Source organism: Manis pentadactyla, chromosome 11 (genome assembly GCF_030020395.1).
Source record: "Manis pentadactyla isolate mManPen7 chromosome 11, mManPen7.hap1, whole genome shotgun sequence".
NCBI classification, from domain to species: Eukaryota; Metazoa; Chordata; class Mammalia; order Pholidota; family Manidae; genus Manis; species Manis pentadactyla.
In genome coordinates this window covers 32,325,718-32,348,851 of record NC_080029.1, presented here as the reverse complement: position 1 = coordinate 32,348,851, position 23,134 = coordinate 32,325,718, and the positions used below count along the sequence as shown (strand labels likewise).

Below are 23,134 nucleotides of genomic sequence, written 5' to 3'. Positions count from 1 at the left end.
ATTAACATGATTAGTTCAGTCTATAAAGTCTCCCAAATTCCCTCACACAGTCGGTTGAGTGTACTTGTGTCTGGGAACATCTCTGTTGGAATACATCACTCTGGGAAGGAGACTGGAGTATTAGCATACAGAAGAAAAACTGGAGCCTTTTTAAAAAGACCTTCCCCCATTCCTGCCCCTGGGATTTCTGGCAGTGTGGGGGGAGAAAGCTTTTGTCTGGGTTATGCCCTGAGGTAGAATATCAGGTCACTTCTGGGGCTGATAGAGGACGAAAATCTACCTAGTCAGAGGGAAAATGATCTGGGGTGGAAAAGTCAAGTCAGTTCTGTAGAAACTGCAGGTGGTTTATCGTGAAATGATCACACAAGTCTTATCTCTGCTCCCCCCAAATTGGACTGCACGCCCCGTGTCACTTCCAACTGTTACTCGCGAAGAAGACGGATGCTTTGCCATGATCCCAGACGTTTCTGGCGAGCTGCCCACTGACGTAAATTAGAAAACCATTCGCGGACCGGCCTGGGGGGAGCGCCACGTCCAGCGCTGGGCTCCCCCTTCCTCCCTCTCCATGTAGGAAAACGGACCAAGTCGAGCAGTAGGAGAGCAGGAACGACAGATCACCCCTCTTCACCCTCCTCCCCTTAGCCGGATTTCGGGGAGCCGCCCGCAGCGTACCCCAAGCCCACTCAACGGCCTCGGGCCCGCGACCCCCAGGGTAGGGCGGCAGCGAGCGCCCCCACCGGCAGCAGCCGCACCTCCCCCGGGGCAGCTGTCGCCGCAGCCCGCCCGGCCTCGGCCTCCCCGGGAGCAATAGGCTATCGATTCAGCTGCCTGTCGCTAGGAGCCCCGGGAGAGCAAGGCCTACACCGCTCGGCCGGAGCCCCGGCCTGGATTTCACCACTTTCCCCACACCGGAGGGGGAGCCCGGGGGCAACCAAGCCCAGGTGGGCGGGCGGGAGGAGCTGAGACCACCTGCAACTGCAACGGCGGGGAACCGGGCTACCCGCGCCCGGCTTCTGCCAACAAGTCTCCCGGGGTCGCCCACCCACCACCCTCTGCCTCGCAAGTTGCGCACTCAAGTTCAGGCCAGTGTTCCTTAGCCTCCAGAGCCCTCCGCACTCTCGAAACCATAATAAAAGCAAGACGCGGAAGCGGCCACCACAGTACGAAAGGAGATGGAGCTGGGCCCCTTAGGGCGCCGGGGGCGGGGGGAGGCCGATAGCCACCCGCCCGCCTGTTACCTCCCCTCCGCTCACCCAGCCGCCCCCAAGTCGCAGACCCTGACCCCTCCGGCGGCCAGCCCTGTCACCGCCCTGCCCCCGGCCCCACGGCCCGTTCTTCCGGACGCCGACGACAGGGGCTCGAGTTCTCCTTTGCCTGCGGCTCCACTCGGCCTCCATCCCCTCCAAATCCCAAAAATGCTCCCTGCACCTTTTAAAGTACACGGAGGAAGAGTTTCCCATCAAACTTTGTCGAGCGGTAATCTAGGCCCCCTCCCCGACCCACGCTTTCTGGGCAGTCATCAGGAGAGATCACTTTACACTTGGGATAAAGCGAATTAAGGACCTGTCAACCATTTTAGGTCTTTTTTATAGAAGACATCCTCTCCTTCCCCTCCCTCCCTCCCTCCCTCCCCCTGCAAAGGTTTTAATTTGACACCAAACCTTCCCACCGCTGAAGGGAGGTTGGGGGTGGGGTGGGGACGGAGAGCTGGAGGAGGGTGACGAGGGAGAGCGAAAAGGGGAGGCTGGAAGGGGGCCGGGAAGCGCGGGGAGGGGAAGGGGGTTGATTTACCTGAGACCAGCCACTGGCCTCCATTGTTGGAGAATTCAATGGCATTGACACAGCCGAAGTGGCCGAGAAGGTCCTTCTTGTAGAGGTTTCTGCAGCCCCGCAGGCGTCTCCTCTGAAAGTCCTGAGTGAGCAGGGGGTCCCCATGCAAGCCCCGCTGGGACAAGAAGCCCACCACTGACCTCATGCTGCCCCCCAGGCCAGCTCTCCTCTTCATGCTGGAACCGCCGCCACCGCCGCTCGCGCCGCCGCCCCTCCCTCGGCCTCACGCGCCGCCGCCGCTCTGCCCCCACCCAACCCTCCCCCCGCTCTGCGATCCGGATGGTGCTTTAACCAGCCATGGCAGACGGAGCGAGGTGTGCAGACACTCGGCGGCGTTCGCGGCTTCCTGACGGTGCCCTCCCTCCGCTTCCCCCCTGGGCTCCTCCCCCTCCTCCCCCTCCTCCACCTCCTCCAGCAGCTGATCCTCAGCTGCGTCCGCGCTTCCGCGCTGCGCGGCCCTTCCGCCGGCCGCGGCTGCCCTTCCCCCGCCGCGGGGTGCTGGCCGGGAGAACGCGTGGCTCTGGCCGGGAGACGGTGGGCGGCGGCCCAGCTTTCCCGCCGCAGTGCCTCCCCGCGTGAGGACCCTGGTGGCGCTGGGCGGAGGCCCGTCTGCACCCCCAGAGCGCTGCACTCCGTGAAGTTGAAGACGTGTAACAATCAAAGTGGCCGCGAGGCTGTGGGTTCGCCTTACTCCCCCGGAGGCGGGTGGTCATCGCCGCCTGGAGGCCCAGCGCCGGGACGAGTTCGGCTCCCCGCTGTTTTTTTTTTTTTTTGGTCGGGAAAATGCTGCCCGAGGTGGCCGAGAGGTGGAGGAAGGACTGCGGGCAGAGGCTCCTGTCGTCCTCCCTCAGTTCGCCTCATCCTGGAGCCGCCGAGCCCTGTCCAAGGGAAGGGAACCCGGAGTTAGGACTGGACGCGTGGGGTAAGGTTCCTGGGGATTTTGTTAGTGCACCCGTCCCCCCCCCCCACCAAATAAAATTATAACAATACCCGTCCCCCTCCAAATTCTGCTAATTCTTCCTTCCTCCAGCCATTCAGTAAAAAAAAGCTCAATTATAATAGAGTGATACGTCTGTGGGGAAAGGGGGTTGGGGGAGGGGAGGGGAGGAGTAAGGAATTATTAAGAAGTGAGAAGAAAATTGTCAAAACCCAGTTGAAAGTACATCAATCCGTTGGTTCCAGGTACATTTGCAAGACACGAGAAGCATTATTCGAATAGCAATATGTGTTATTTAACTGGGTGCGGGGAGCTCCTCTTCAGGGTCTTGAGTGTTGGGCACTGAGTACAGCTGTGAAGCAGCAGCTGCGTTCCTAACCAGAAGTAGCTGCTCTTCAATAGGCTGGGAGCCTCCGCGTTGACCCCAGCGAACAGACTGGGTGTTAAGTGCTTTGGAATTCTACCAGATACAGTAAAAAGTCCCCTTGTCAGTGTATTGTGGTACTTCCCCCAGAGGCTATCCTCTGTCATTAAGCAGTAATAAACCACTAGAATTGGCAGGTGTCAGTTTTTGCCGGAATTAGATCCTATCCTCTGCATCAGAGAGAGCAAGCACATGGGCAGTCTGGTATACAGTGAGTGTGCCATGAAAGAGCCACTGAACATGGAAGAGGACACCCACCAGGCAGAATCGCTTCTACGTCATACACAATGACAATGATGAGCTCAAGCATACTAATAACAAGTGTTTAAAAGTCAACATTATAACAAATATTGCTGAACTTAACAGAAATTCACAAAATTTCAGAAATTATGGTTCCAGTTTGCTATTTTCCTAAGTAGGAAAATGTGTAGTGCTTTCTTTGAAAAAGTTTTATTCTCAGGATGGTATGTATTTGTTACAATAGCCCCATAAGGAACAGTAGTACCATTCTAGTTTGATTAACCATTCTCAGCACCCAACATCTTTTCTTCATAGCAATATCAAAGTGTGTAATTAAACATGTATTTTTGTGATTACATCAGTATGTCCCCCAGTCTGCTGTTAGCTCCCTGAAAGCAGGAACCATGTCTGTTATGCTCATGGATATATGTCCAGAGCCAACACATGCTGGAACCCAGTAGCCATTCAAATATTTGTTGAACACATGGATGAACTTAGGAAGTGGGGAAGAATCTGAAGGGAAAGGTGATGACTTTGGTTTTGGATGTGTTGAGTTTAAGGTTATCTCGAGTTCCAAGTATCTGTGCTTCATTCCAGTGGAGACGATTTCTAGGACAGTTTGCCATCTCACTGTTTCTTGCTTGACATACTCTATTCACACACTCAGAAACAGGGAGCCCTTTGGTTCCTTCCAACTCATAGGACATGATTTATATCTTCCTTATTTGCCTGGGGTAGGGGAGATGGGTATAGTAATGATGTGCTTGAAGTGGCCTTCACTGTGGCAATATATGACATACCCTTCCCTTCCCTCTTAAGCACATACCTCTTCTCCACAACTTTAAATGTGACACACTCTTCCCCAATCACTGGAATAAACTGTTCCATTTACTTCAGCCTAAAAATAGACCAAGGATCTGGTCACAAGCCAGCCCAATTCTAGGACTTTGCTGGAAACTTCCTTAACTGTTCAATGACCAGCCAAGAGAGAAATGTAAGACCTCTCAGTCTGTTTATACCCTACTGCTAGTCTGGGCAGGTTTTTGTAAGAAGAGTGCCCAGAATCTCTCCTTATTCCCATAATTAGGATTGCCAGATAAAATGTAGGACACCTACTTCAAAATAAATTTCAGACAAACAATGAATAATTTTTTAGCGTTAAGTATATCCCAAGCATTCAGGATATATGTACACTAAAATAATCATTGTTTATCTAAAATTCAAATTAAATTGGGCATCCTATATTTTATTTGCTTAATCTGGCAGCCCTACCTGTAATATAACCCAACTTCAGAAGATCAAGCCCTAGGATATCTATGATTGCTTTTATTAAGAATTTAACACAGTCCCTTGTGTCATTTATTGCAAATTAATGATATTGTACATAACTATATAACACAAACATTTAATCAACTTCAATGATCATAAAAGTTTGGCCTTTGTGATGTAGGCATTTATAGTGAAAGGGCCAGTGTACTTAGCTTAAAAATAGTAAATAAATTGGACTCCTGAGTATTCTCTCCATTGCATAGAATGTGTGGAGGAAGATGGAGAAGAGTGAAAAATTCATATTTTTCTTAATGTAGGCCCACAAACTCTTGTATATTAATGTTCATACTCAGGAACCTTGAAACAGTATTTTGAAAATTTACTCTGGAAAAGCCAAGATACAGAAATTATTTAACATGGGAACCCTTACTTAATTACTCCACCATGGGCTGCATGTTGATCAGAGTTCCCAGAAATTTGTTTATTCTTTCACTCTATTTTGTTTGCCCCAGGATCACTGAAGAAAAGAGTAAAGAATCTTTAAAAGTTGATTAGATGCTAAGGAAATGTTCAGACATTAAAAATTGTTTAAAAAAATAAACTAAAAAATACTAAGCCCCTTGTCACACATTTACTCAATTTTAGCATATTAAGAGCAATGTATGGGTACTAATGTACTCAGAAATTTTTAACTTAAAAATATTTTCAACTTTAAACTCATTAATTTCTCTACTCATAAAGAAGAGATATTAATTCAAAGATCAATGCCTTAAGTAGACATATAATTTAACTATAATGTCATTTAACTTTTAAAGAATAAAATAATTCTTATTTATTGTTCATTTCAAACATATAGCAGTCAGTTTTAATTTGGGGAGAATCTATGTAAATATAAATTCCTCTAACAAGATATATAGCACATATGTGCTTTCATATTTTATAATAATTTTATTGCATGTAACTGACATACCATAAAATTCACCATTTTTAAAAAAAGTTCACAGTTCAATAGCTTTTAGTATATTGAAAGTGATGCAACTATCACCATTCTCTAATTTCAGAATATTTTCATCATCCCAAAGAGAAAACCCATTCACATTAGTAGTCACTCCCCATTCCTCCTTCCCTGTAGCCCCTGGCAACCACTGTCTCTTTGGATTTACCTATTCTGGGTATTTCATATGAGTGGAATCATATAATATGTGGTCTTTATGTCTGGCTTCTTTCATTTAACATAATGTTTTCTGGGTTCATCCTTGTAGCATGAAACAGTATTCCATTCTTTTTTTAGACCAAATTATATTTTATGTTTTATGGATATACCACATTTTGTTTATCCATTAGTTGATGGGCATTTGGACTATTTTCACTTTTTGGCTTTTATGAGTAATGCTGCTATTAACAGTTTTTATTGTACAAGTTTTTGTGTGGACATGTTTTGATTTCTTTTGGGTATATATATACCTCTCAGTAGAATCGCTGGACCATATAATTCTTATGTTTAACTTTATGAGGAACTTCCAAACTACTTTCGTTTTTGTTTTTTTTTTAAATAATTATTTTTTATTGAAGGGTAGTTGACGCACAGTATTACATTACATTAGTTTCAAGTGTACAACACAGTGGTAGAACATTTATATACATAATTCTAGGTTCCAGCTATCACCCTACCAAGCTGTTACAATATCTTGACTATATTCCTTATGCTATACATTACATCCCGGTTACTTATTTATTTTACCATTGGAAGTCTGTCCTTTTTTTTTTTTTTTTTTTTTTGTGAGGGCATCTCTCATATTTATTGATCAAATGGTTGTTAACGACAATAAAATTCTGTATAGGGGAGTCAATGCTCAATGCACAATCCTTAATCTACCCCAAGCCTAATTTTCGTCAGTCTCCAATCTTCTGAGGCATAACAAACAAGTTCTTACATGTAGAACAAATTCTTACATAATGAATAAGTTACATAGTGAACAGTACAAGGGCAGTCATCACAGAAACTTTCGGTTTTGCTCATGCATTATGAACTATAAACAGTCAGTTCAAATATGAATACTCATTTGGTTTTTATACTTGATTTATATGTGGATACCACATTTCTCTCTTTATTATTATTATTTTTAATAAAATGCTTAAGTGGTAGGTAGATGCAAGATAAAGGTAGAAAACATAGTTTAGTGTTGTAAGAGAGCAAATGTAGATGATCAGGTGTGTGCCTGTAGACTATGTGTTAATCCAAGCTAGACCAGGGCAATAAAACATCCACATATGCAGAAGATTTCTCTCAGAACAGGGGGGGTGAGGTTCTAAGCCTCACCTCTGTTGATCCCCAATTTCTCACCTGATGGCCCCCCTGCGACTGTGCCTGTCTTAGGTTGTTCCTCCCTTGAGGAATCTTACCCGTCTCTGGCTAACCAGTCATCTTCCGGGGCCATACAGGGAAATGTGAAGTTGGTAAGTGAGAGGGAAGCCTTATTGTTTGAAAAGGTTAGCTTTTTACTTCTTTGCATATTTATGCCCTGTGGCTTCTATGCCCAGCATTTGTCTTGAGGTATCTTTACCACTTGGAGGAGTTATGATACTCAGTAAATTTGATATGAGGCACGAATTCTATTTAAGGGTTGTAATTAGGAAGGAAGAAGAAAAGCTATAGAAGTAGCAGGCGGAAGAAAACATGGGAAGATTGATTATTTCTTTGACAAATCTACTTGTAGAGTAACTTCAGCATATATAGGTTTTAAGCTACTACTTAAATTGCGCACACACATTAACATAATAGGAGTATAGTTACATAACCAAAGCATATCTGTAATTACCAGCCATCTCCAGTGAAACCAAGAAAACCATTAAGGCACCTTAGGCATTTGTGAAAACTTATCTATGATATGGTGGATATTGTCCAACTGAACTTGAACAGTCTGAGAGAAATCAGACAAATTAAAACAACCCATTCCTGGGGACTGTTCACATGCCATATGTTCTTTTAACAGTAAATAGTCTGTAGTTCTAAGACTTTGGAGCGCTACAATTTGCACTTCTCCAAATTCTTGGTTGAGTTCCAACAGTATAGATCCAGTCAAATTTGTTGTTTTACTGTATGCACAGGCCAGCTTAGATATCTCCTTCCTCATTCCCATGGCAAGTCCAGGAACTGGTGGGATGAGTGCATCTACAGCTGTAGCAGTGCGTGGATCTTTGTTGGGGTTTTTTGATGATCATCTTCTGGCATGAGTCTTCCAGAGAGTGCAGATGTTGGAAGTTCTTTTTCATATCGTATCTTAGTTCATTTTCGGGGTAGCCCAATTAGGCTTTGATCCTCTGTATAAACACAAACAGACCCTTTGCCTACACTTTTATATGCCCTTTATACCCTTGTGTAGAACTCGTTGGAGGTTACCACACAGGAACTGCCCTTTTTTTTTTTTTTTTTTGCTTTGTTTTTGGTATCACTAATCTACACTTACATGACGAATATTATGTTTACTAGGCTCTCCCCTATACCAGGTCTCCCCTATAAACCCCTTTACAGTCACTGTCCATCAGCATAGCAAAATGTTGTAGAATCACTACTTGCCTTCTCTGTGTTGTACAGCCCTCCCTTTTCTCCTACCCCCCCATGCATGTTAATCTTAATACCCCCCTACTTCTCCCCCCCTTATCCCTCCCTACTCACCCATCCTCCCCAGTCCCTTTCCCTTTGGTACCTGTTAGTCCATTCTTGAGTTCTGTGATTCTGCTGCTGTTTTGTTCCTTCAGTTTTTCCTTTGTTCTTATATTCCACAGATAAGTGAAATCATTTGGTATTTCTCTTTCTCCGCTTGGCTTGTTTCACTGAGCATAATACCCTCCAGCTCCATCCATGTTGCTGCAAATGATTGGATTTGCCCTTTTCTTATGGCTGAGTAGTATTCCATTGTGTATATGTACCACATCTTCTTTATCCATTCATCTATTGATGGACATTTAGGTTGCTTCCAATTCTTGGCTATTGTAAATAGTGCTGCAATAAACATAGGGGTGCATCTGTCTTTCTCAAACTTGATTGCTGCGTTCTTAGGGTAAATTCCTAGGAGTGGAATTCCTGGGTCAAATGGTAAGTCTGTTTTGAGCATTTTGATATACCTCCATACTGCTTTCCACAATGGTTGAACTAACTTACATTCCCACCAGCAGTGTAGGAGGGTTCCCCTTTCTCCACATCCTCGCCAACATTTGTTGTTGTTTGTCTTTTGGATGGCAGCCATCCTTACTGGTGTGAGGTGATACCTCATTGTAGTTTTAATTTGCATTTCTCTGATAATTAGCGATGTGGAGCATCTTTTCATGTGTCTGTTGGCCATCTGTATTTCTTTTTTGGAGAACTGTCTGTTCAGTTCCTCTGCCCATTTTTTAATTGGGTTATTTGTTTTTTGTTTGTTGAGGCGTGAGAGCTCCTTATATATTCTGGACGTCAAGCCTTTATCGGATGTGTCATTTTCAAATATATTCTCCCATACTGTAGGGATCCTTCTTGTTCTATTGATGGTGTCTTTTGCTGTACAGAAGCTTTTCAGCTTAATATAGTCCCACTTACTCATTTTTGCTGTTGTTTTCCTTGCCCGGGGAGATATGTTCAAGAAGAGGTCACTCATGTTTATGTCTAAGAGGTTTTCGCCTATGTTTTCTTCCAAGAGTTTAATGGTTTCATGGCTTACATTCAGGTCTTTGATCCATTTTGAGTTTACTTTTGTATATGGGGTTAGACAATGGTCCAGTTTCATTCTCCTACATGTAGCTGTCCAGTTTTGCCAGCACCACCTGTTGAAGAGACTGTCATTTCGCCATTGTATGTCCATGGTTCCTTTATCAAATATTAATTGACCATATATGTCTGGGTTAATGTCTGGATTCTCTAGTCTGTTCCATTTATTCTGTGGCTCTGCTCTTGTGCCAGTACCAAATTGTCTTGATTACTATGGCTTTATAGTAGAGCTTGAAGTTGGGGAGTGAGATCCCCCCTACTTTATTCTTCTTTCTCAGGATTGCTTTGGCTATTCGGGGTCTTTGGTGTTTCCATATGAATTTTTGAATTATTTGTTCTAGTTCATTGAAGAATGTTGCTGGTAGTTTCATAGGGATTGCATCAAATCTGTATATTGCTTTGGGCAGGATGGCCATTTTAACGATATTAATTCTTCCTAGCCACGAGCATGGGATGAGTTTCCATCTGTTAGTGTCCCCTCTAATTTCTCTTAAGAGTGACTTGTAGTTTTCAGAGTATAAGTCTTTCACTTCTTTGGTTAGGTTTATTCCTAGGTATTTTATTTTTTTTGATGCAATTGTGAATGGAGTTGTTTTCCTGATTTCTCTTTCTGTTGGTTCATTGTTAGTATATAGGAAAGCCACAGATTTCTGTGTGTTGATTTTGTATCCTGCAACTTTGCTGTATTCCGATATCAGTTCTAGTAGTTTTGGGGTGGAGTCTTTAGGGTTTTTTATGTACAGTATCATGTCATCTGCAAATAGTGACAATTTAACTTCTTCTTTACCAATCTGGATTCCTTGTATTTCTTTATTTTGTCTGATTGCCGTGGCTAGGACCTCCAGTACTATGTTAAATAACAGTGGGGAGAGTGGGCATCCCTGTCTAGTTCCCGATCTCAGAGGAAATGCTTTCAGCTTCTCGCTGTTCAATATAATGTTGGCTGTGGGTTTATCATAGATGGCCTTTATTATGTTGAGGTACTTGCCCTCTATTCCCATTTTGCTGAGAGTTTTTAACATGAATGGATGTTGAACTTTGTCAAATGCTTTTTCAGCGTCTATGGAGATGATCATGTGGTTTTTGTCTTTCTTTTTGTTGATGTGGTGGATGATGTTGATGGACTTTCGAATGTTGTACCATCCTTGCATCCCTGGGATGAATCCCACTTGGTCATGGTGTATGATCCTTTTGATGTATTTTTGAATTCGGTTTGCTAATATTTTGTTGAGTATTTTTGCATCTACGTTCATCAGGGATATTGGTCTGTAGTTTTCTTTTTTGGTGGGGTCTTTGCCTGGTTTTGGTATTAGGGTGATGTTAGCTTCATAGAATGAGTTTGGGAGTATCCCCTCCTCCTCTATTTTTTGGAAAACTTTAAGGAGAATGGGTATTATGTCTTCCCTGTATGTCTGATAAAATTCCGAGGTAAATCCATCTGGCCCGGGGGTTTTGTTCTTTGGTAGTTTTTTGATTACCGCTTCAATTTCGTTGCTGGTAATTGGTCTGTTTAGATTTTCTGTTTCTTCCTGGGTCAATCTTGGAAGGTTATATTTTTCTAGGAAGTTGTCCATTTCTCCTAGGTTTCCCAGCTTGTTAGCATATAGGTTTTCATAGTATTCTCCAATAATTCTTTGCATTTCCGTGGGGTCTGTCGTGATTTTTCCTTTCTCGTTTCTGATACTGTTGATTTGTGTTGACTCTCTTTTCTTCTTAATAAGTCTGGCTAGAGGCTTATCTATTTTGTTTATTTTCTCGAAGAACCAGCTCTTGGTTTCATTGATTTTTGCTATTGTTTTATTCTTCTCAATTTTATTTATTTCTTCTCTGATCTTTATTATGTCCCTCCTTCTGCTGACCTTAGGTCTCATCTGTTCTTCTTTTTCCAATTTTGATAATTGTGACATTAGACCATTCATTTGGGATTGCTCTTCCTTTTTTAAATATGCTTGGATTGCTATATACTTTCCTCTTAAGACTGCTTTTGCTGTGTCCCATAGAAGTTGGGGCTTAGTGTTGTTGTTGTCATTTGTTTCCATATATTGCTGGGTCTCCATTTTGATTTGGTCATTGATCCATTGATTATTTAGGAGCGTGTTGTTAAGCCTCCATGTGTTTGTGAGCCTCTTTGCTTTCTTTGTACAGTTTATTTCTAGTTTTATGCCTTTGTGGTCTGAAAAGTTGGTTGGTAGGATTTCAATCTTTTGGAATTTTCTGAGGCTCTTTTTGTGGCCTAGTATGTGGTCTATTCTGGAGAATGTTCCATGTGCACTTGAGAAGAATGTATATCCCGCTGCTTTTGGATGTAGAGTTCTATAGATGTCTATTAGGTCCATCTGCTCTACTGTGTTGTTCAGTGCTTCCGTGTCCTTACTTATTTTCTGCCCAGTGGATCTATCCTTTGGGGTGAGTGCTGTGTTGAAGTCTCCTAGGATGAATGCATTGCAGTCTATATCCCCCTTTAGTTCTGTTAGTATTTGTTTCACATATGCTGGTGCTCCTCTGTTGGGTGCATATATATTTAGAATGGTTATATCCTCTTGTTTGACTGAGCCCTTTATCATTATGTAGTGTCCTTCTTTATCTCTTGTTACTTTCTTTGTTTTGAAGTCTATTTTGTCTGATATTAGTACTGCAACCCCTGCTTTCTTCTCACTGTTGTTTGCTTGAAATATGTTTTTCCATCCCTTGACTTTTAGTCTGTACATGTCTTTGGGTTTGAGGTGAGTTTCTTGTAAGCAGCATATAGATGGGTCTTGCTTTTTTATCCATTCTATTACTCTGTGTCTTTTGATTGGTGCATTCAACCCATTAACATTTAGGGTGACTATTGAAAGATATGTACTTATTGCCATTGCAGGCTTTAAATTCGTGGTTACCAAAGGTTCAAGGTTAGCCTCTTTAGTATCTTACTGCCTAACTTAGCTCGCTTATTGAGCTGTTATATACACTATCTGGAGATTCTTTTCTTCTCTCCCTTCTTGTTCCTCCTCCTCGATTCTTCATATGTTGGGTGTTTTGTGCTGTGCTCTTTCTAGGAGTGCTCCCATCTAGAGCAGTCCCTGTAAGATGTTCTGTAGAGGTGGTTTGTGGAAAGCGAATTCCCTCAGCTTTTGTTTGTCTGGGAATTGTTTAATCCCACCGTCATATTTGAATGATAGTCGTGCTGGATACAGTATCCTTGGTTCAAGGCCCTTCTGTTTCATTGTATTAAATATATCATGCCATTCTCTTCTGGCCTGTAGGGTTTCTGTTGAGAAATCTGACATTAGCCTGATGGGTTTCCCTTTATAGGTGACCTTTTTCTCTCTAGCTGCCTTTAACACTCTTTCCTTGTCCTTGATCTTTGCCATTTTAATTATTATGTGTCTTGGTGTTGCCCTTCTTGGATCCTTTCTGTTGGGGGTTCTGTGTATTTCCGTGGTCTGTTCGATTACTTCCTCCCCCAGTGTGGGGAAGTTTTCAGCAATTATTTCTTCTAAGATACTTTCCATCTCTTTGCCTCTCTCTTCTTCTTCTGGGACCCCTATAATACGGATATTGTTCCTTTTGGATTGGTCACACAGTTCTCTTAATATTGTTTCATTCCTGGAGATCCTTTTGTCTCTCTCTCTCTGTCAGCTTCTATGCGTTCCTGTTCTCTGATTTCAATTCCATCAATGGCCTCTTGCATTCTATCCATTCTGCTTATAAACCCTTCCAGAGTTTGTTTCATTTCTGCGATCTCCTTTCTGGCATCTGTGATCTCCTTCCGGACTTCATCCCATTTCTCTTGCGTATTTCTCTGCATCTCTGTCAGCATGTTTATGATTCTTATTTTGAATTCTTTTTCAGGGAGACTGGTTAGGTCTGTCTGTCTCCTTCTCTGGTGTTGTCTCTGTGATCTTTGTCTGCCTGTAGCTTTGCCTTTTCATGGTGATAGGAATAGTCTGCAGAACTGGGACGAGTGACGGCTGGAAGGACTTCCTTTCTTGTTGGTCTGTGGCCCTCCTCTCCTGGGAGAACAGCGGCCTCTAGTGGCTTGTGCTGTGCAGCTGCGCGCAGACAGGGTTTCTGCTTCCTGCCCGGCTGCTATGGAGTTAATCTCCGCTGTTGCTGTGGGCGTGGCCTAGCTCGGGCCGCTACTCCAAAATGGTGGAGTCGCGTTGGAGCAGGAGCTGCTGGGAGGCTATTTATCTCCGTAAGGGGCCTCCCTGCTCCCTGCAGCCCAGGGGTTAGGGTGCCCAGAGATCCCGGATTCCCTACCTCTGGATTAAGTGACCCGCCCTGCCCCTTTAAGACTTCCAAAAAGCACCCGCCAGAACAAAACAACGCCCACCAAAAAAAAAAAAGAAAAAAAAATTTGTTTTAATTAAAAAAAAAAAAAAAGTTTTTAATTAAAAAAAAAAAAAAAAAAAAGGGTGGTCGTTCGTTTGTCTTTATTCTCCGGTGCCAGCCTCAGGCCTCTGCTCACCGGTCTTTCTGCCCTGTTTCCCTAGTATTGGGGTCCCTATCCCTTTAAGACTTCCAAAAAGCGCTCGCCAAAACAAAACAGCAAAAAAGCAAAAAAAAAAAAAAAAAAAAAAAAATGGTCGCGCGCTTTTCTTATGTCCTCTGGCGCCCAGCCTCCAGTGCCTGCTAACTGTTCTTGCTGCCCTGTTTTCCCAGTATCGAGGGCCCTGCACTCTGGCCCGGATGGCTGGGGCTGGGTGTTCGGCAGTCCTGGGCTCCGTCTCCCTCCCGCTTTGCCTGCTCTTCTCCCGCCGGGAGCTGGGGGGAGGGGCGCTCGGCTCCCGCGGGGCCGTGGCTTGTATCTCACCCCCTTCGTGAGGCGCTGGGTTCTCTCAGGTGCGGATGTGGTCTGGATATTGTCCTGTGTCCTCTGGTCTTTATTCCAGGAAGGGTTGTCTTTGTTATATTTTCATAGATATATGTTGTTTTGGGAGGAGATTTCCGGTGCTCTACTCACGCCGCCATCTTCCGCCCCTCCTACTTTCGTTTTTTATTTAAATTAAGGTATCATTGATATACAATTTTATGAAGATTTCACATGAACAACATTGTGTTTTCAACATCACCCATATTATCAAGTCCCCTACCACCCCTTTGCAGTTACTTGTCCATCAGTGTAGTAAGATGCTATAGAGTCATTACTTGACTTCTCCATGCTACTGCCTTCGCCGTGACCTACCTATATTGTGAGTGCTAATTATAATGCCCCTTCATCCCCTTCTCCTTTCCTCCTCACCCACCTTCCTGTACCCCTTCCCTTTGGTAACCGCTGGTCTCTTGGAGTCTGTGAGTCTGCTGCTGTTTTGTTCCTTCTGTTTTGCTTGTTGTTACAATCTACAAATGAGGGAAATCATTTGATACTTGTTTTTAACTGCCTGGCTTATTTCACTGAGCATAATACCCTCTAGCTCCATCCATGTTGTTGCAAATGGTAGGATTTGCTTTCTTTCAATGGCTGAATAATATTCCATAATGTATATGTACCACATCTTCTTTATCCATTCATCTACCGATTGACACTTAGGTGGCTTCCATATCTTGGTTATTGAAAATAGTGCTGCGATAAACATAGGGCTGCATATGTCTTTTTGAATCTGGTATCTTGTTTTCTTTGGGTAAATCCTAGTAGTGGAATTCCTGGGTCAATTGGTATTTCTCTTTTTAGTTTTTTGAGGAACCTCCATATTGCTTTCCACAATGGTTGAACTAATTTACATTCCCACCAGCAGTGTAGGAGAGTTCCACTTTCTCTGTATCCTCACCAGCATTTGTTGTTCCTTGTCTTGTGGATGTTAGCCATCCTGTCTGTTGTGAGATGATATCTCATTGTGGTTTTGATTTGCATTTTGCCTGATGATTAGTGATGTGGAACATCTTTTCATGTGCCTGTTGAACATCTGAATTTCTTTTTTGAACATCCAAACTATTTTCTAAAGCAGCTGACCGTTTTACCTTCCCACCAGCAATGTATGAGGGTTCCAGTTTTTCCACACCCTCACCGATCCCTGTTATTGTCTGTCTTTCTTATTATAGCCATACATGTGAGTGAAGTGTTTCTCATTATGATTTTGATTTGCAATTCCCTGGTAGCTATTGATGTTGAGCATCTTTTCATATGCTTATTGGCCATTTGTATATCTTTGGAGAAATGTCTGTTCAGATCCTTTGCCCATTTTTAAATTATTTATCTTTTTGTTGGCAATTTGTAAGAGTTCTTTACATATTCTAGACACAGGTCCCTTATCAGATACATGATTTGCAAATATTTTTTCCCATTTTGTGAGTTGTCTTCACTTTCTTGATTGTATCCTTTGAAGCCCAAAAGTGTTTAATTTTGATGAATGTTAGTTATCTATTTCTTCTTTTGTTATTTGTGATTTTGGTGTCATATCTGAGAAACTGCCTCATCCAAGGTTACAAAGATTTACTCCTAAATTTCTCCTAAGGGTTTTATAGCTTTAGCTCTTATATTTAGGTCTACGATCCATTTTGAATTAATTTTTGTGGTAGTGTGAGGTAGAGGTCCACCTTTATTCTTTTGCATTTGGACATCAAGTCATCCCAGCACCATTTGTAAAAAAGACTGTTCTTTCCTCCATTGAATTGCTAGTGAATAGAAAGATAATAGATTTTTGTATTTTGACCTTGTATCCTGCAAACTTACTTAACCCACTTATTAGTGCTAATAGTTTTCTGTGAATTTCTTAAATTTTCTATACACAAGACTATGTCATAGGCTAATAGAGATAGTTTTATTTCTTCGTTTTCAATATAGATGCCTTTTATTTTTTCTAACCTAATTGCCTTGGCTCTAATACAATGTTGAATAGAAGTAATAAGAGCAGACGTTTTGTTCCTGTTATCAGAGGGAAAGCTTTTAGTCTACATGTTATGTTAGCTGTGGGTTTTATGTGATTTACTTATCAAGTTACAGAAGTTCTTTTTATTCCTAATTATTTATTTATTTATTTTTATCATGAAAGGCTGTTGGGTTTTGTCAAATGCTTTTTGTCTATTGAGATGATCTACAGATTTTGTACTTTAATCTATTAATATGCTGTATTATATTAATTGATTCTCATATGCTAAACCAATCTTACATTCCTGAGATAAATCCTAGTTTAATCCTTTTTATATGTTGCTGGATTCACTTTGCTAGTATTTTGTTAAGGATTTTTGTGACTGTTAGGGATGTTGATCTTTAGTTTTCTTGTGAAGTCTGTCTAGTTTTGGCATCAGGGTAATACTGGCCTCATAAAATGAGTTGGGAAGTCCATCCTCTATTTTTCAGAAGTTTATGAAGGATTAATGTTCATTCTTTTTTAAGCATTTGGTAGAATTCACTAGGGAAGTCATCTGGTATGGGCTTTTCTTTGTGGGAATGTTTTGATTACTTGTTATACTTCTATTCAGATATTCTATTTCTTCTTGATTCACTTTTGGTTATTTTGTTTCTAGGAACTCATCTAGGTTATCTAAATCATTGGCATGTTGATAGTATTCCTTGTAATTCTTTTTATTTCTCTAAAGTTGGTAGTAATGATACCTCTTTCATTCCTGATTTTAGTAATATGAGTCTTCTCTCTTTTTTTTTTTTTCTTGGTTAGTCTAACTAAAGTTTTGTCAATTTTGTTGATAATTTCAAAGAACCAACTTCTGGTTTTGTTTATTGTCTCTATTTCTTGCTTCTCTATTTAATTTATTTTTGCTCTAGCTTTTATTATTTCCTTCCTTCTGCTTGTTTTGGGTGTAGTCTTCTTTTTCTAATTTCTTAAATTGGAAGGTTATGTTACTGATTTGAGATCTGTCTTTTAAATATAGGTAATTATTAATTTCTAAGCACTGTTTTAGCTGTGTCCTGTAAGTTTTTGTATGTTGTGTGTTTTCATTCATCTCAAGGTGTTTTCTAATTTCTCTTATGATTTCTTCCATGACCCATTGGTTATTTAAGAGAATATTGTTTAATTTCCACATATTTGTGAATTTCCTAGATTTCCTTCTGTTGCTGATTTCTAATGCATTTTTAAAGGGGGCATTTCAAATCTTGAAGTCAGTTCCCAGGTTGTGCAGTAATTGAATACCATAATTAAAGTCAGAATATTATTTACTAGAATTTTCAAGTCACAGTCCAGCTTACTTTCCAGACATTTGGTTCAAGTTTGCCATGAATAATTCTTCATGATAAATGAAGAAATCTAGTTTGAAATAACCTTTATGGAGTGAAAGGGGACAGAAATTCTCAATGGCCAGGATTATTCATTTGATATTTACTCAGTGATATTTCCTGTACTATTCTATGCCAACCATCTGGGTTTTATATATTTGAAGTTTTCTTGACAAAATCCTCATGAACCAGCTGTTTTTACTTATTTTTAATTTTAGATTTCCACATGAATAACCCTTGGTGAGTGACATGAGAAACTGGTAAAAACAGTTATTGTTTATTGCACTGGGTGTATAGTCAGATAGCCAATAATTATTGTCCAGAGATAGTCCCATGGATATATAATGTTTATTGAGTGTCAGCTAAAGACCAATTAGAAAATGAAATTAGGCAATGCCCTTTCCCAAAAATAAAATACGCCTAAGGAGAAGCAAGAAGATTCTTTGGTACAGAAGTCAAATTTAAATTATCTTTATGGGTACAGTGGTAATCAAGGACAGCCTCCTGGAAAATGAACTGACCACAGCATTTGTTTATAAACTTGCTTTCCCTTCCTTCTGAACAAACCATATGAACTAATAATGTAAATGTAATCAGCATTCTTGACCATAAATCCCACTTAAGTTGAAGCTGGTGATGTACCCAGCTATCTATGAGCTTATTGGAAGATAATCATTATTCAAATCACAAAATGATAAAGCCCATGGGATCTCAGAAATCACTTGGTCAGATCCTTTCACCATTCATGGTTTTTTGTTTTGATCATCATTGCATATACAACATCAAGAAGACTTTCTGGCTCACTAGTTTTTGGTGAAAGAATCTTCTTGAAATGTCCCTGCTCAAGACTTTCCCCTTTCTCTGTTGTGTCAGGTCTAGACTCCTTTGTCTACTTGTCAAGTCCCACCATGATTTGTCTCCACCATATCTATAATTAGATTTGTTGTTATTCCTCATCACATACCCATCATGCAGGCTGGTAACTGTTTTTCCCTACATACCTCTATGTTCACACTACTCTCCCAAATCATACGTATTTTGAGGTCTACTTCTCCCATGAGCACCTTCTCCAACAAATCTAGGCCACATTAGTTTTCCTTTCCTAAGATTCCTGTCATGCTTAGTTATCATCAGTCTACTATTTAAATGTTTAATATTTCTACATCCCTGTGTGGTTTTTTAAAGTACATATTTTTGTAGCTATATAATAATCCTGTGTGCTGGACATGAATTATCATTCATTCATTCAAGTAATGTTTATTGAGCACCTACTATGTGCCACTGCCCTAAGTAGACAGAAGAGACATGATAGTAAGCAAAAAAGAAGACCCCTTACATATACACAATGGAATATTATTCAGCCATAAGAAGAAAACAAATCCTACCATTTGCAACAACATGGATGGAGCTAGAGGGTATTATGCTCAGTGAAATAAGCCAGGCAGAGAAAGACAAGTATCAAATGATTTCACTCATCTGTGGAGTATAAGAACAAAGAAAAAACTGAAGGAGCACAACAGTAGCAGACTCACAGAACCCAAGAATGGACTAACAGTTACCAAAAGGAAAGGGACTGGGGAGGATGGGTGGGAAGGGAGGGATAAGGGCGGGGAAAAAAAAAGAAAGGGGGCATTATGATTAGCATGTATAATGGGGGGGGACACGGGGAGGGCTGTACAACACAGAGAAGACAAGTAGTGACTATAGCATCTTACTACGCTGATGGACAGTGACTGTAATGGAGTATGTGGGGGGGACTTGGTGATGGGGGGGAGTCTAGTAAACATAATGTTCCTCATGTAATTGTAGATTAATGATACCAAAAAAAAAAAAAGACCCTGATCAATGTTCACAGTACTTAACACAACAGAAGCAAACTTTAATCAAATAATTGTGCAGTAAATGTAAGATTACAGCAATACTAACAATTGCTAACATTCATTGAGCATTTAATATGTGCTTGCCACTGTTCCAAGACATTTATAGATATTAACTCATTTAATGTTCTCAACTACCCTATGAAAAATGTATTATTATTTCATTTTGCACGTGAGGAAAATGATAGTTTTGATACAAAAATGTGCCCAACTCAGTTTCCACATACATCAGGTGAGTTATTATAAATAAAATTCTTACTGGTAGAGCACTGAGATCACTGTCTGACTTGTAGTTAACATGCCTGAGTATTAGCTGTGAAGATGATGGTGGCAGTGGGAGATTAAAATTGGAGAACTTATTAGAGACATTAAGGAGAGCTATGATCTGAAGGAAAAGTAAGTGTGAATGAGGCCAAGTGGGTGGTTAAGTGGGGGTGCTCCAAGAAAAGATTATTCTAATTATTTTGGCTACTATGAGAAGAAAGGATTGGAGAGGCTAAGAGTGTATTAGAGAAAATGATTAGGAAGATGGTAGGTAGTTAGTACACAGAGAAAAAGGTGATAGTTTAGACAATGCTAGTGAAAGTGGAATTGGAGAGAAGTAGATGGAGTTAATATAATGAGACAGAATTTGCTGTTGGATTAGATTGGGGAATGAAGGACAAGACATCAGAGAAATGCCTACGTGTTTCATTTTGTTTGTTTTTACTTGTATAACTATTCACTGAATAGTACTTCTGGAAAAGGTTAAGTTTTGAGGAGGAAAAGCATGAGTTCAATTATATATACATTCAACTTGAGGTGCCTCTGGGACTTCCAAGAAGAGCTGACAGGTATTCTGAGCTCAGATGCATGAGTTATTGGTATGGAGGTGGTGGTAAAGTCCAAGGCATGGACAAGAATATTCAGGAGAATTATCAAGTGGGAAGAAAGGAGGTGGTCTAAAACTGAGCATTGAGAGATGCTTGGGGGTTAATGCTTGATAAAATATTTGCAAGAAATCAGGAGTGGCCAGAAGTACAAGAAAAAAATTACAAGAGTATTATCATGGAAGTTGGGACAGAGAGCATTTCAGGAAGGAAAGAGTGGTCAAACTGTGTCAATGATTGCTGAAAAGGTAGTAAGATGACTGAAAAATATTGGATTTGTTGACACCAGCATGTCACCAGTGAGACACCAGTCATCTCAATTAGAGCCCCTTCAGGGTATGATAGGGTGGGACCCCAAAGGAGAACTGGCTGAGCAGCAAAAGTGGAAGGAAAGGAAATGGAGGCAGTTAGGTGAGTAACTAGAAGAGTACCTAGGGTCCAGAAAGGGTTTGGGGTTTTATTTTAATAGAAAAAAAATTGAGAATGTTTAAAAACCATTGAGAAAGACTCAATTCAGAGAGAAAAATTGAAAATGATATACAGATGAAGCCAGACTACAGGGAGGATGCAGTAGAGCCTACAGGGAGGAGTTCTGAGAAGGCAGGGCAAAGGGGATGCAAAGCCCAGGAAAAGAATCTGGCCCTAGTCAGGAGGAAGCACTGCTCGTCCCTTAAAACAGGAGGGGAGGAGCTGTAGGTGAAAGAAGGATTACATGTTTGGTAGTAAGAAGACAGGGAGTACCCAGGTGAAGGTTTCTATTTTGTCTGTGAAGGAAGGCAGGATCATATACAGGGAGTGTGGGGCAAGGAGGAGGAAGCTAACCTGATGAGAGAGGGAAGGTTTGAATTAACAGTGAAAACTAGAAGAGTGAGATGACCTAGCTTGGATGATGCTCCTCAGCGTCACCCATTTGGAGATTTTCTGGAGCCAGTCTGCCCTATTGTATGGCTTTCTAGAACAGTGCACAAACTGCCCTTAACCAGGGCCATAGAGAAAGCAGATAATTAAGTTCATTCAGGTTCAGGGATTTTCCAGGTGAATAAAGTGTCAGAAAAAACACAGGAACCCAATTAACTTTGAATTTCAGATAAAAAAAGAAGAGGGTTTTAAAAAAATAATGTCCTGTTTTTGTTTTGCCAAATCTGGCAACCCTACCCTAATGGGACATTTGTCAATGTCTGGAGATAGTTTTGATGGTCACAACTGTGTGTCTGTGTATGCTACTGGTATTCTAGTGGGCTGAAGCCATGGATGCTGCTAAGTAACTTACAGTGCACGGGACAGCCACCACACAAAGAATTTTCCAGCCAAAATTGTCAATTGAGAAACCCTATATTTGAACAATGATCTCTAAGTATTTTTTTTATCACAAACTCTCCTTTAAACATTTTTTAACATGTACCCATGTTATTTATACTTTACATACATGTAATACTGTCCTAATATATACATTTTTAAATCACAAAGATGTTTAAAAAATCTTAAACTAAAGGATGAGATAAAACTGAAATAGACACAATAATTTAAAATATAAAATTTTGTTTTTGTCTGTACAAAAAGCCCTTTTTGCTCCCATGAACTTTTAAGGTAGAGCAATCTCATTGACTTTGCTTTTTTTTAAATGAACATGTTCAGTTATTTTATTATTCAACTGTTCTTATCTTACTGCAAGGCTGTTGCTTCACTGTATAAAAATAGCATCAGCAAACACAGTATATTGCAAAATGAAGATAGTATTGTTTTTCATCTCACAATAAACAACAAAAACCTTTCTCCACTGCAAGGTATCCCCAATGGAAAGATCATTAAGTATTTTGACCCAAATCCAGGGAACTTGGCTTAATTTTTGAAATGGTGGCTTAACACATTATGATTTCAAAAGTTGGTATCTATGATCTGTTTATTACTTGATTTTAGTGGAAATGAAACCCACAAAAATATAAAGGATCCAAATGGAAAAATATAGCCAGACTTACTCAAACACAAAACTAATTTTTCAGTCCCATTAAATTTTATTGAAATTCAACCAGTTAATTTTTATCTTCCATGATATAAGTCAGTTGCATTTGCAAATTAATCAGATGTTATATTTTTAACAAATATATTTAAAATCCACTGAATCTTTTATTTGGAAGATTCTTAAACACAGTAGAAAGTTATTTCCAAAGATTTATGTATGTAAATGTAAGCCTATTTATGTGACATGCTTCTATATGTTTTTGGCAAAAAAACAAACAAACCACCAAAATGGAAATATTTCTAAATATCATTTTTCAAAATATTCATTTGCAAAAGCTTTTAAAAGCAGTTGTTTTCTCACTTGTTACACTATCAACTTTGTCTTGAAGGAACAGTTTTAAAACATTTTTTTAGTATCTATAAAGTAGCATACTACTGACAGCCATCTTATCATCATCGAAAAAGTCAACAAAGTTCGAATGCTTGTCTTTTTGTGAAAGAAAAGTGCAAGTTATTTATAGTTTCTGGCAACTATTTTAATATTCTGACAAGAAACACCTAGAAATCTCTGAGTGAAATCAAATATCTTTGTCATCAATGACATTTCATCATGACCACTGTTATTATAAAGAGTCTGATATGTGAAAATCTTATTTCTACAAAAATGAACACATTGATGTCATCCCTTAAGCACAAAAAAATAAAATATGGATGAGCACCACCACAATCTGTACAGTGGAACTCCTGTGTCTCAAGATATCCAAATGACTCATAACCAGCTGGCATCCAGACCAAATAAGGATGCCAGAATCCATCCTTCTATTAAATAG

The 23,134-nt window shown here is 40.6% G+C and overlaps 2 protein-coding genes across 7 annotated transcripts in view; one reads left to right on the top strand and one right to left on the bottom strand.

The window, feature by feature from the left end:
* Positions 1–2,368, bottom strand: part of DCAF5 (DDB1 and CUL4 associated factor 5) — a 109,033-nt gene extending 106,665 nt beyond the window's left edge. The window contains exons 1-2 of one of the 5 annotated variants that reach the window (XM_036913377.2): positions 2,237–2,368; positions 1,792–1,912 (exon numbers count right to left, since the gene is read on the bottom strand). Coding sequence is in view for 1 of the 5 variants with exons in the window: in XM_036913376.2 (XP_036769271.2) it covers positions 1,792–2,005 (214 nt within the window). In the remaining 4 variants the exon portion in view is untranslated. Of the gene's footprint in view, positions 1–1,791; positions 2,084–2,122; positions 2,177–2,236 lie in introns of those variants that run through there. The other 4 variants (XM_036913378.2, XM_057488364.1, XM_036913376.2 and 1 more) reach the window with 4 other exon arrangements.
* Positions 2,369–2,620: 252 nt separating this feature from the next.
* Positions 2,621–23,134, top strand: part of EXD2 (exonuclease 3'-5' domain containing 2) — a 93,608-nt gene continuing 73,094 nt past the window's right edge. Inside the window, exon 1 of one of the 2 annotated variants that reach the window (XM_036913382.2) lies at positions 2,621–2,752. The gene's annotated coding sequence lies outside the window, so the exon portion shown is untranslated. The remainder of the gene's footprint in view (positions 2,753–23,134) is intronic. The other variant, XM_036913388.2, reaches the window with a different exon arrangement.